General features: G+C 44.5%; 1 protein-coding gene and 1 long non-coding RNA gene across 2 annotated transcripts; one reads left to right on the top strand and one right to left on the bottom strand.

Annotated features, from left to right (window-relative positions):
- Positions 1–2,372: 2,372 nt before the first annotated feature.
- LOC116799092 lies at positions 2,373–3,225 on the top strand. Its single transcript, XR_004360990.1, has 2 exons — positions 2,373–2,862; positions 2,984–3,225. It is a non-coding gene; the product is annotated as an uncharacterized LOC116799092 (long non-coding RNA).
- Positions 3,226–4,403: 1,178 nt separating this feature from the next.
- Positions 4,404–13,413, bottom strand: AP1M1 (adaptor related protein complex 1 subunit mu 1). The gene is made up of 12 exons (XM_032711900.1): positions 13,305–13,413; positions 12,627–12,783; positions 12,118–12,185; positions 11,439–11,569; positions 11,148–11,295; positions 10,599–10,725; positions 9,789–9,931; positions 8,912–8,983; positions 8,482–8,640; positions 7,744–7,869; positions 7,456–7,531; positions 4,404–6,513 (listed from the first exon to the last, which is right to left on the bottom strand). The coding sequence occupies exons 1-12, from the start codon at positions 13,344–13,346 to the stop codon at positions 6,491–6,493; spliced, it is 1,272 nt and encodes a 423-aa protein (XP_032567791.1). The 5' UTR covers positions 13,347–13,413; the 3' UTR covers positions 4,404–6,490.
- Positions 13,414–13,610: the final 197 nt, after the last annotated feature.

The following is a 13,610-nucleotide window of genomic DNA, read 5'->3' as shown; positions in this document are numbered from 1 at the left end:
TCTTTAACTAAGGCTTAGAGTGCAAAAAAACAGAGTGAAATTTGCCCTCTTTCTGATTTGGAGCACGGGCTCAACACCTGGTTCCCACCAGTGCAATCCAGAGTCTGTTGATAAGGAATAAATAATATTTAATAAAATTCAATAACACAAGAATCTAATAAAACAAGAATCCTGCATTTTCAGGAGAGCAGATGCAGACCTGAGTTTAGCTACAACTCCTATCCAAGTTTGTTGGTAAGGAGTCATTCTGCAGAGCTTGACCTGTGATCCAACAGGTACATCAGTGACCTGTAACCCAGTGGCTTGAAGACTCATAAACAACACTGATGGATATGGCCAGTGTGCCTGATTTCCCTAAACATCCTTCTATCCTTCAAAATCTGTGGGTTTTGGATCTGCCTCAGACGGCCTAAGAAATTCTCAAATGGGGTATAGAACATTCCTTATGAAGAGCTTTTCCTAATTCACCAGAAGAACATTTTTTAAAGCCTAATAATTCAATATTTGAGCTCCAGTTCAGTGCTAAGGGTGAGTCCTTTCAGTGCTGCTTTAAACACCCCATCACTCTTCACCTACACCTGCCCAACTGGAAGAGCAGAGATAAAGCTAGTCAGCGTTTTTTCCTTGCTCCATTGTTATTCCTGCTGAAAAGAGGCAGAACTCCTTGCACTGGTTTCCTTTGAGTGGTGCTTATTCACAGCAAGTCACAGTGGGAGAGGGTGGGAGGCAGAGTTCATTCATTTTTGTAGCATAACATAGAGCAGATTGTGTTTGGATTTCGCTGGATATTTGTTGTTTTACGTTTCTTTGCTTTATATTGGAGAAGGGCCTGCAACAAAACTTTGATCCAAGGTACAAATCCACAGCCAAGATTTGAACTAAGCCCACAAAACTTTCTCCAGGCCGGGCTGCAGCCCAGCACGCTGACTTTGGGAGCGTCTTGTTCTTCACGTTGCTGATCATTTGGTTCAGGCCTGTTTCTGCTTATTTATTTGACCATCAGCCTGCAAAGGAACTTGGAGTCTCCAGGTTCTAGCCCATAATTTGTTTTTGAGAACAACCCAGAGTAATTCCACCTACAATGTTCCTCCAGCTGCCAGGGCAGGCAACCAGACAAGATGGGCATAAAGAGATGCAGCATCGAGGGAGGAAGGAGAAGAGGAAGGAGAGGTTATAAGGTTAAACTGGGCATAATTTCTGACATTAAGCTCAGACTTTTCCAGATTGTCTGGTTCAGTGAGTCTGTCAACAACCACAGAGCAGCAGAACAGCTGAAGTGGGAAAAGTGGCTTTAATCCTCCTGTGTGATGCCCTGGATTTTGCAGGGCTAGGGGTGGTCTCAGTTTCAGATGGCTCTTTGCACCACGTTCCTGGGAACTCAGCCCAGAAGGCATCCTAATGAAACAAGAATCCTTAATTTTCAGGAGAACAAATGCAGATCCAAGTTTAGCTACAATTCCTCTCTTTAAAAAAAAAAATAAATTACAATTTTCTCTTTAGGACCTGGCGTGAAGGAGCAGGGCCAGACCTGCTGCTGCCCAGAGCAGTGCTCACACTGCAAAGAGCCCACACCACGATCCACACACAGCCCCTGCACTGCCAGGGCCCAGGAAATCACAGGTACAGGCCAGGAAATGCAGAAGGATCATGGAATCACAGAATGCTTTGGGTTGGAAGGGACCTTAAAGACCATCTTGTTCCACCCCCTGCCATGGGCAGGGACACCTTCCACTATCCCAGGCTGCTCCAACTTGGCCTTGGACACCTCCTGGGATGGGGCAGCCACAGCTGCTCTGGGCAACCTGTGCCAGGGCCCTCAGAGGGAGGAATTTCTACATAATATCCAATCTAACCCTACTCTCTGCCAGTTTGAAGCCATCCCCCCTTGTCCTGTTGCTCCAAGCCCTTGTAAATAGTCTCTCTCCATCTTTCTTGTGGGCTCTCTTCAGGCTCTGAAAGGCCACAGTTAGGTCACCCCAAAGCTTCTCCAGGCTGAACAACCCCAACTCTCTCAGCCTTTCCTCACAGCAGAGCTGCTCCATCCCTCTGATCACGTTCGTGGCCCCTCTGGATTTGCTCCAACAGGTCCATGTCCTTGCTGTGCCGGGGGATCCCAAAGTCTCTCCCTAATTCACTAAAGACAAAGTGCAACAGCTACGAAAGGGAACCTCCTGCCTGTGCCTGCAGTGAGCTGTGAGCAACTGTGCTTTCACAAACGCTGAGTCAAGGCAACGCTGCAGCTACAGGAGAAACGAGTTTTAACTGTGAGTAGGGAGGGCATTACTCAGAGAACGCTCTGAATTGCACGAAATTCCAGGGAAAAGAAGGTTGAAGATGTTTCCGTTTCGACTTCTCCCCCGCAGCACAAATAACATGGTTGCATAATTAATGACCACGGCAATTAAGATTATTCACCTTAACTTTGCCCTCTCGCACCGTTTTCTGCAAGGCCATCGACCCTCCCCCTGCCCTGGCTGCTGAAATTACAAACAGCAGCGGGTGTCAACCACAGAGGAGAAAAAAAAAAAAAAAAAAGCACCGAAGGCATTGCAACACACTGCATTTGGCACAAGATAAGGCCAGAGGTGCCAAGGTTTAGCCCTTTTTATTTTCACAGAATAAGGTCAGAAATAAACAGGTGCAATCTCCCAGCCTGAGGCAAACCCGCTCGGGATGAAGGGTTGTGGAGCTCTCTTTATGTGTAAGAATGTTTTGTGGACAAAACCAGCTCAGATTAGAGTTGGGAGGCACATGTAAGCACTGCAAACAGTGTTCAGGTGTACAAGGATGGCAAGAAGGAAGAGGAGGAAGATGCTAAAAAAACACCCAATGAGAGACTCTCCCAGCTGGACCAGAGATGTTGTAATGCACCCATTTAATGTGATTGGGAGGCAGGTTCTACTGAGACAAAACCAGTTTTCTCTGGAGGGAATTAAGTGTGTGTGGGGAAAAGTTCCTCTTTCTTTTATATGATATCACACAGGAGCTTTCAGACCACCAGCTGAGCCTGAATTTGTGACCCAGTGATGTGCAACACTGACACCCAAGCCCGAGAAGCTGCTCCTGTGGTGCTGCAGTGGCTCAGCTCTTCCCTCAGTGCTCCACTCCACAGGATGACCAATATCAGCCACAGGAGAGAAAAAGAAATAAGAGTGTTAAAAACTGTCAAAATAGAGAAAAGTTACTCAACTCCAAAAAAATCACACTGCATGAAGCTAAAAAAAAAAAATTAAAAAAAAAAAATTAATTACAGGTTTTGGGTGGTTTTTAATGCACTCAGGGGTGACTAAAATAGCCGTGCCTTCCAAATCGAGGCGCGTTGGGTACATACCGTCCGTGAGGCTCGTCCCGCTCCTCGCTGGGAAGCAGCGTGCTGGGAATGCCATCTACTGGCAGCCCGGGCAGGGGCACCACGGCGGTGCTTTGGGGCCACCTCTCATTCTAAGCAAGCCCGGGGAGCAGCTACACACCCGCACTACTACGGCAAGTGAAGCTACTCCGGCTACTCCGCCGGGGAGCGGCGCTGACGCACCTGGAGGGACAATTATCTAATCAATGAGTAATTAAATCCTGCGTAATGAGATGACAGGTCTGCCCCGGGGAGGGAGAGAGGAATGTTTTCTGCTCCCAAAGATGCTGAGTCAGCGCTCTGGGTAACCAAAGCAAGCTGGAAACACACAGGAGATACTCTGAATTATGCAAGTTGTCTTTAAAAGTCTTTTATATCAGCATTCACCTGTAACACGGTGACAAACCAGCACATTTACATTTTTCCACGTCAGGCCACTGAGAAAAAGATTCAGCAGTTGCTGCAAGGACAGAACTTTGGGGGGAAAAAAAGTTACTCCTAGAATCATAGAATGGTTTGGGTTGAAAGGATCTTAAAGCCCATCCAGTTCCACCCCTGCCATGAGCAGGGACACCTCCCACTAGCCCAGGTTGCTCCAACCTGGCCTTGGACAATTCCAGGGATCCAGGGGAAGCCACAGCTTCTCTGGGAAACCTGTGCCAGGGCCTCCCCACCCTCACAGGGAGGAATTTCTTCCCAACATCTAATCCAAACCTGGCCCTGCTCCTTGAATGAGAGCAAGTGCAGGAGTCACAGCCCATCTCCTTGTTTCTGCCTTTCTGGGGACACAGGGACCCACACTTTGACAATGATGAGGGGGGTTATTTTGCCTTCTGATCACCAATTTTGTGGTACCTAGGTGAACTTTGCAGAGAATAGCAGAAAAGCAAAGATTTTGTCAGTATTTGGTGAACAAATCAGGAATATCAATACTTTCAGCTTTTATAAAGTCCTGTTCTACTCATCCAGGTCCCACATTAGAATAATTGGGGGTACTCTTAAGATTAGAGGCTGCACTAGTGTAGATCAAACAGAAAAAAAAGAGCCAACCAAGTGATTCAAAGAGGCCTTTCTGCCCTTTATTACTTTCTGGACAAGTACAGCTGATGCCCCACCATCAAAACAGAGTCAAATTGCAACAAAATATGAGCAAACATGGTTCTGGTCCACAAGATCCAACCTTCAAGAGGAAAACAAAGCTCTGAAGAGTCACATTTTACAGGCATAATTAAAGCAAACACTTTGAAGGATAAAGTCAGCAGAAAGTGATTTGTCAACCAGTTACAGTTTTAATACAAAAGTGTTTAAAGTTCAGCCATAAGCTTAACTGTTCAACTGAAAATGAGTAGTGGAACCAAAAGCTTGAAGATGATTTGGTTTCAACATCAAGCTTGTTGGGTGACGAATACAGTAACCTTACTCCAGAATACACCTGCCCACACCCTAAAATCAGGTGTCTGGTTGTTGTCAGGCACCATCAGATATCAGATTTCCTGAGGCAGATGTTCTGTGATGTCCCAGCAGCTGCAGCTCAGGGGAATTTAGCTCATTTTTGCTAATTGTATGCACAGATATATCTATTTACAGCCTACAAGGGTTCAGTGAGGACAGTGACTGAAATACTTTCTCACTCTTTGTGGACACTCCTGGACTCTCCCCCCCAGTGGAGAACTTTGCACTGAGTGTTATCACAGCACATCTGCAGACAAAGACATTTAGCTTTTGGTGGTTTAAGTTTAGCATCTGTCAGGAGCATTAAATTCAAACCGGAACATCCTAAAAATTGTGTAAAGAAAATACTGATAACCGTCACAATTCTCCTGGAAAAAAAAAATAAATCCACATAACTATGTACAGCCATGCCAATTGTAGCTTCTCTGAAAAAATAAATGAACTGGCATGTAAAAAAAAATAATAATACCTGTAAGAACAACATTGTGAACTGTTATTCGTTCTGCTGGGAAGTTACAGTAACAGCTGTTTACAAACAGAAAAGACTGAGAAAAAAAGCATTTCCCCTTAGGGCAAATAAAGTTTAACAATTCTAGCAAACTATAGCAAAAAGGGGAAGTATTTGCCCTAAATTGACACAAAGGCAAGCTGGAAGAAAGATGGCAACTGTGTTTTTATTAGCCTCTTCATAAACAACAATTTGCAGGAAGAGGTTGGAGTATATTACTATTATCTGGAAAAATAATAATAAACTCCCAATCTTCCCTCCAAAATTCATCACCTCTAAAATCGTTTTGGTCTTTTAACACTTAGTCCCAGGCTTTATGCCTACACATCACAGTTTGGAACTTGTGTTAATGAACAGAAATAAAAAGAGCAAATACTGGTCAGTTGGCAGAGGGTTTCCAGGCCCTGGGGGTGTCCCAGGGTGGGAACTTTTCCATCTGCATTTCCCTGACTGGAGCCAGCAATCCCCCTGCTTCCACAGAGACCTTCCCACAGACATTTCCTCCTGTTCTCAGTGAACTCAGACTTTCACAAACCCCTATTTTTGTTTCCAAACCCTTCACTTGAAGCTGTTCCCTCAGATTAATTCCTTTGAAACCATGCAAAACCAGCAAACAGTATTTTTTTTTACTTCAGATAATTTCAACTCATATTCTGTAATTTTTTTTTTTTATAAGTTAACAGAGCTTTGAATGAGTTAAGGCACCCAAATGCCCAGAAAAAAATAAATACCTTGGGCTAAATACAACTAAGTGTTCAGCAGTCATTTAATTGCACAATCACCTCCCTAATTTGTAGCACAACTCTGCCAATGTCTTTAGAGATCCTAAAATACAAATACTCTGTGACTGTAATGGACAAGGCATCGACAAGACATTCTCAAGGTTCTTTCTGGATTCCTGGCTCCTCAAGGTAACTGCTACTCCTAAAGTTAATTAGCATTTAGCAGCAAGATCAGCATGTCCTAAGAACGAAATAAATACTCACACAATCAATACTAATGGTTCAAAAGCTCAAACACATTATTGAAAACAATAAATTTCCAATCTTTTTCTCCTGCCAATCCAAGATTGCAGAAATGAGACCCTTGGCAACAACATTCACAGCCCTCAGGACCACAGAAGCTTCTGCAAAGGGATTCTAGGCCTGAAGTTTTGTTGTCTGTGGTGCCTGTGTGGTGTTTTATTGTGTTCGGAGCTGGTAGTCTGTGAAGGGAAAAAAAAAACCAACAAAACCTCACTTTTTGTCATTTGTCTCATTAAAAGCAGGAAAGCAGAGCAGCAAATTGGGATAAAATGCACTGGTATATTAATATATATTAATGTTTCTTAATACAAGGAAATAGAAATATCAATAAAGCACTGAGAGGGGGAATGGCCTTAAGGTGAAGAGGGGCAGGTTTGGATTAGATCTGAGGGAAGGAATTCCAACCTGGGAGGGTGGGGAGGCCCTGGCACAGGTTGCCCAGAGCAGCTGTGGCTGCCCCTGGATCCCTGGAATTGTCCAAGGCCAGGTTGGAGCAACCTGGGCTAGTGGGAGGTGTCCCTGCCCATGGCAGGGGGTGGCACTGGATGGGCTTTAAGTTCCCTTCCAACCCAAACCATTCTGGGACTCAATTACTCTATAAAATAAACCCAGATCTTTGTTTAGAATGGCCATGAGAATGAGCTTTGAAGGGTTAAAAGGTAATTGTGGGCAGTCATGTTTAAATGCCAGAAAAAAAACCAATTAGAAAAACAACAACAAAACAAACAAAAAAAAAAAAACCCAACCCACTCACCAAAAAACCACAAACCAAAACAACAAAAAAATTAGCAACCAATAAAAGAACCAAACCAAACCCCACCACTTTTACTTTCTAAAAATCTAGTATATTTTATTAGCCAGTGTCTGATACATTTGAAAGCTGGCAGAATGTGTGTGTGAGCATATTGTGAATGTGTGTGTTTTCAAATTTACCTCACCAATGAACAGCATTACTGTTTTATATCCTATTGGGTCTTTCAGTCTTTCATTAAGACACCAAAAAAGGGGTCTAGAAAAAGCAGCATATCTTCATCTACTGTGTGCAGGTAGTTTCATACCCAAGAATATGAGTTTCAGTTTGTAGGTGTATTCTGGAGAAATAAAATACTCCCTTCTCTTACCTCCATTCTGGGTGATGTACCTGACCCAGGGCAGGGCCTGGTAGCCACTTTTCTCAATTATCTTTAAGTAACGAACCTGGAAAGAAAGATCTGTAAGACATAAACTCCCCCATGTTGGTTCAAAACAGCATTTAGCAAAAAGAGGAACAAAACAACCACCCTTTTTCAGTCAAAAATGTGTTTTATGGATAAAACTTGAAGAGGAGTCACATCCAGAAGATGACAAACAGCTTGTGTGTTAGAACCCAGCACGTGAATTTATCAGTATTTCCATTTTCAACTACTAACCTGGATTCCTGAAGTGGTGAAATAGGGAATCTCAAACTTGACACTAATGGGAGGTTTTCCTTCCTTGTCTTCAGCTTCAACACTTGGAAGTCCAAAGTGAGCTCTCATCAGGTATTCTTTTCCACCCTGCCCAAAAGGGAAAGATTTTTTTTTTCTTGAAACAAAATAAATTGAAAAAGAACTTGCAATGATACAAGTGGTTTTATTAATGTCAAACTGCTGAACTCCACTATTCATTCCAGCTCTTCTCCAGGGCTTCAGAGTGACATGTGTTTTTATTTTAAAAATGCTTTTTGTTTTTAAAGATGCAGAGCCAGCCTGAGGCACAATTCCTTTTCTTCCAGCCTCATACTCAAGAATTCAGATTAAATGGTGACACACAGCTGCACTCTCACATCACCAGCAGTGGATAGAGCTCATGCTTGTGGAACCACCCAAGAAGAAGCAGAGCCTGACAAAACTCAAACAGCTGCTGCTAAAGCCAGGCCAAAGATTACACCATCCACAGGCATCACTAAAAAATCTGCTCTCTAATCTGGTTCTGAAAAAATATCCCAGTGAAACAAATATAAACAACATGTATTACACCAAATTCCAACCCTTCATCCATGGAGAAAGAGGAAGAGGCCACTACTGACACTGTCAGAATTTGCTTTAGGCAGGGTCTGAACATCAATGAAATACTGATGGGAAGTAATTATTACACTGCTGGGTGATAAGAGTAAAAAGAACACTTACTGGAAAAGATTTAATGGACCAGACAATCTCACTGTTCTCTGGAACCCATTTGACACTTCCAACAGTGGTTTTAAACTTTGGCGAGTCGGCGTCGTTTGGAACTGGGATGTGAATCTCCACGTTGTTGGCAGTTGATCTACGTTTAAATTGACTTTTTGCCTAATGAAGGAAAAAATATAATCAAAAAAGCAGGCTCTGAGTATTTCCATGATGCTGGTGGGTTCAGCTGTGAGACAACAGAGATCCCCTCCACCCCAACCTGCATCCTGAGAACCACGACACAGGCTGTAAGTTAAAATTAAGTGGTCAAAGAGATCCAAGTCCCACAGAAATACTTAATACTTGTACAAAAATGCACATATTGCTGGTCAAGCTTTGAAAATAAATGAAAGAAGACTGAAATTGGGCATATTATTGAAGGATGTCTGACCTTGATCATGTACTCGATGCGGCTGTGGGAATGTTTCTCAATCACAGACTCGATCCAGATCAGGGGTTTTACCTGATGGGGAAAAAAAAACCCACTTCACAGCTCTGGGTTTCACCTGAAACAGTCACTAAAATGTTGCTCCCCCATAAAGCTACACTCAACATGTGAACCCCCACAGAAAACAGAGCCTGTGGTGTCCAAAATGACAAAAAGCCGTGGTTTAATTGAAAAGAAATGATTGTACAAACGAGCGAGTATTGATACACCAATGAGCAAATGCTACAAGAATTATAAGCTTAAAAATGTGTGGCTCACAATAATCCCTAATAACAAACACTTGCATAGGAAAATACTTGATAGTTTAACATACCATGGACTGAACTACAGCAGCTCAGTCCCCAGTATGAAGCTCTAAAAACCCCTCTAAGACTTAAAAATAACTAATTCAAAGCATTGCCCTTAAAATAAAAAATAACTCGAAGTTTATAGCATATTATAGACCCTTTGTAGATTGAGTTTTTCCTTTTCTGAAAGGAAAGGCATCCTCATCACTGGGACTGGTACACTGATAAAACTAAGTGATAAATTCTGTTGTAAAGCACAATGAATGGTTGCACTGACATTTCATTATGTAGTTAGATGAAAAAAACAGAGTATTTAGAAAACATAAAAAAGTCAAGAGTATTTAAAACTACTGAATAGTAGAGACTTATTTCTTAACTCCTTCTTCCTCCAAAAAGAGCAAACTATTAACAGGTGACTTAAAAGCTCTTGTACTGCCCAAGATTTGAAAAAAAAATAAAACAAAATTAAAGGAAAGCCACTGTGGCTACAATTTAAAGCACCCTCAGTTAAAAAAGCAAACATCCAGACTCACGTGGGTGTTCAGACGATAGGACATGAGCTCAAACTCCCCGTCAGGGGGGATGAAGGAGATGGTCCTGTCGTTCTCAAAGCGGGAGAGACGAACGCACTGGTGGAACTTCACATCTTCCAGTTCTACTGATTTACTTTTCCCACCTGGCAGAAAACACCACAGGTCAAAATGCTGCACAGGCTGCCTGCTGACAGTCCTCCCTTCTAGCCAACACTTTCTAGGAAGAGGGAAGGGATTGTCCCTCTGTGCTGGGCACTGTTGAGACACCTCGAATCCCGTGTCCAGTTCTGGGCCCCTCATGACAAGAATGACTTTGAGAGGCTGGAGCATGTCCAGAGAAGGGAATGGGGCTGGGGAAGGGGTTGGAGCACCAGGAGCAGCTGAAGGAGCTGGGGGGGCTCAGCCTGGAGAAAAAGAGGCTCAGGGGGGACCTTCTGGCTCTGCAACTCCCTGACAGGAGGGGGGAGCCGGGAGAAGTCAGGCTGTGCTCCCAGGGAACAAGGGACAGGATGAGAGGAAACAGCCTCAAATTGTGCCAGGGGAGGTTCAGGCTGGACATCAGGAAGAATTTCTTCATTGGAAGGCTGGTCAGGCATTGAAAGGGGCTGGAATCACCATCCCTGGAGGGATTTAAAAGCCATGTGGATGCAGCACTTGGGGACGCGGTTTACCGGCGGCGTTGGTTAATGGTTGGACTTAATTCCAGAGGGCTTTCCAACCTTAACGATTCTGTGACTTCCTTGCTATCCCCAGGCTTCAGGCTCCAGATCCCACCTCTCATGATTCTCACACCAGCCCCAGGACACTCACGGCCTGTGTTGTCAAAGAGGACTTTGTCGTTGAGGCCCAGGCGCAGCTCCGGCATTCCCGACAGGAACACCCGCATTTTGATGGACCCGACGATCTCGCTCCGTAACACGTTCCCGTTGGCACTGACCTGAACAAAGAGGAGGAGGAAGGTAAGACTGCTCTGATGTGACATGTTGGGACATCAAGCAACACTCCCAGCCCATCCCCACGCCCTGGGTTTTCTTGGATGTGTTTCTCACCCCATCCCCACGCCCCGGGGTTTTCTTGGATGTGTTTCTCCTGAGGAATTAATCCAGCACAGCAGAATTACATCAGGGAGGTGATGACACACAGAAGGAAAAGACATATCCAAAAATCATCAATACAAACAATTAAAGGATTATTTGTACTGGATGTCCCTGAGACTACTTAATGACTGATGTTGCTTTGAGTGGCACAGCACACCAGCCACAGTCAGTCTGACCTTTTACTGCAGGCTTTCACACAAAAAGCCCTTTATAAAACCTCCCACTACAATTCTCACTAAGAGTTCAAGTTCAAGGTACCCACCAAAAGGTTAACAGACTCTATGACATCCAGGAACACCTCGTTTTTCCTGTATTTTATGCCTTCTGATCTCCATGAGACAGCGTTGGTAACAGTGGCAGGCGGGCGCGGGGCTCCAGTTTCAAGTTTGTGACCTTCCTGAGTGATGTACCTTCACCAGCCACAGGAATGGCATGAAAAAAATGAAAATTAATCTTTTTTGATACTTAGAACAAGCCAAACATTTGTTTGCCCACAGAAGAATGCTCAGAACTCTCCGAGGGCTTTGTCATTGTGATGCAGAATGGTACTTACTCTTGTAAAATTTTACTATCAGTGGTTTGTGGATACCCAAAATCCATAAGCTCATCTAACAACTCATAAATAATAACAAAATTATCCCTAATGCTCTCCTCTTCCAGCTCCTTGAAATATTCAGAAAAAACCTGAAACAAAACGACAGGAGGGAGGGGGAGAAGAAGAACATGAACTGAGTGAGCAGAGCACACACAGAATGTATTCCTGCACCCAAAATAATCATTTTAGAAAGCTCCAAACCAAACCCCAAACTCCACAAACAGCATCAGGAAACCCACCTCAATTAAAACTCAAGAGAGAAACAATCCCAGGAGGAACTCTGTGATGAAAAATATTTACTCTGGAGAAAATATTTTTCACACCAGGTTAGAGATGAACCGAACACAGGCTCTACTGTGATGCACCACTACTCATGCACCAATTCACAATTCTCCTCTGGGTGCTCAGGTCTTGTGCAACTACTTACAGCACTGTGCCCCATCCTTTGCCTACTCAGCTACAAAATATCAGTGCCTTTTTAAGTGGTTAGGGAGATAGTTCTACAAAATAATCAAATATAAAGCAAAAATGCTGTTGTCAGAGTTCTTTAAAAATGCAAAGGCTCTTTGCACTTCTATCTGAGGTCAGATTTAGACTGAACTGAAAGCAGAGGTTACTTCCAAGATTTCATACTCACCTGAACTACTTTATATAAAAATGAAAACACCAGTGATACACATGCATTCTTCTTAGATGTTGCAACAACTGATAAAGGATGTTCAGGAAAAGTGCATTCAAAAAAAAAAAAAGAGAAAAAAAGGTTTATTAAGAGCATTTCAAAAAGCCTTTAGGCAATTAGAGTTGGCCAGAAAAACTAAGAGTTAATTATTTAACAGCACCTCTGATCTAAGGAGACAGGAAAATACACCTCCAGGAAATAATTTATTAGAGTAAAATTAACAGAAATACCTTTTTGTAAAGAGCTTATTAAAGTAAAATTAATATAAACACCTTATACTGCTGGTGCACATTACATTACGTAAAGCATACATCAACTTTATTTAATATAACCTATTTTATTTAACCAACTTTATTTGATAACCAGATTTTTTTTCATCTTATGTGACTTCAGCCATTCTCCAACTTGCACTTTGTCAGTAAAGAAAATAAGAGCAGCCCTTGGCCTTTCAGCAGCTCAAAGGATACGATACAGGTTGTTGTGTTTAATCCACATGAAACGAACTCCTCCGTGTGCTAGGATAGGGGAAAGCGTCCCCTCCTCCTCCTTTTCCATAAGGATCGGCATAAAATGCTCCACCTCTGACATGTCCACATCTCCGCGGTAATTTCGACAGATCAGAACCTACGGAGAGAGCACCCAAACGCTTGGGTTTTTTTTCTCTTTTATAAGGGTGTTATCACGCAAGAAAAACACACAAGGCCTCTCTAATGTCACTCTGCTTCCCTCGAGTCTCTCTGCACGCAAATCACACCGCCAAAATACTTTTGCTGATTAGGACGCAAACCCCAATATTTCACTGCGAAGTCGCGCCATTAGCGCTTCCCACGGTTATTCCTTATCGCTGCTCGCGCCCCAACAATGATTTGAAGAGGGGTAAACATGGAGCTTCTCTCAGGCAGAGATTAATAACCGCGGGCCGCGCTGCCTCACTCAGCATCGCGAGGGGACACAGGCCACGAGCGCCCCGTCCCGGGGTGGTGGCACCTCGGGGACACCCGGGGGTGGCAACGCGGCGGTGCCGGGGAGGGGAGCGCGGCCCCCGCAGCCCTTCGGGCACCGCGCGGCGCCCTCAGAGCGGAGGGTCCCGGGGGCACGGCACCGCTCCCTCCCGGCCCCGCAGAGCCCCCGCGGCCCGGCCTCACCTTCCCCTTGAGGTCCAGCACATACACGGCGCTGGCCGACATCGCCCCGAGCCCGCCCGGGCCGCGTCCCGCCCGCTCCCCTTCCCTTCCGCTTCCGCTTCCCCCGGCGGTTCCGACGGAAGTGACGTCACGGCCCGGGACCGGCCGCGGCTCCGCGCAGAGATACACGCGGAGCACCGCGGCCGCGGAAGGACACCGTGAGAAGTGAAATCGTGTTAAATAGTCCCAGGGTGTTTCCCCCCTTTTTTTTTCCCCGCTGGGAGTGAATGGTCCAGTGGCACAGACCCCGGAGAGGAACGAGGGTCT

This window comes from Chiroxiphia lanceolata, chromosome 27, assembly GCF_009829145.1.
Source record: "Chiroxiphia lanceolata isolate bChiLan1 chromosome 27, bChiLan1.pri, whole genome shotgun sequence".
Lineage (NCBI taxonomy): Eukaryota > Metazoa > Chordata > Aves > Passeriformes > Pipridae > Chiroxiphia > Chiroxiphia lanceolata.
The sequence above is the reverse complement of the archived record's forward strand: the minus strand, read 5'-3'. Positions and strand labels throughout refer to the sequence as shown.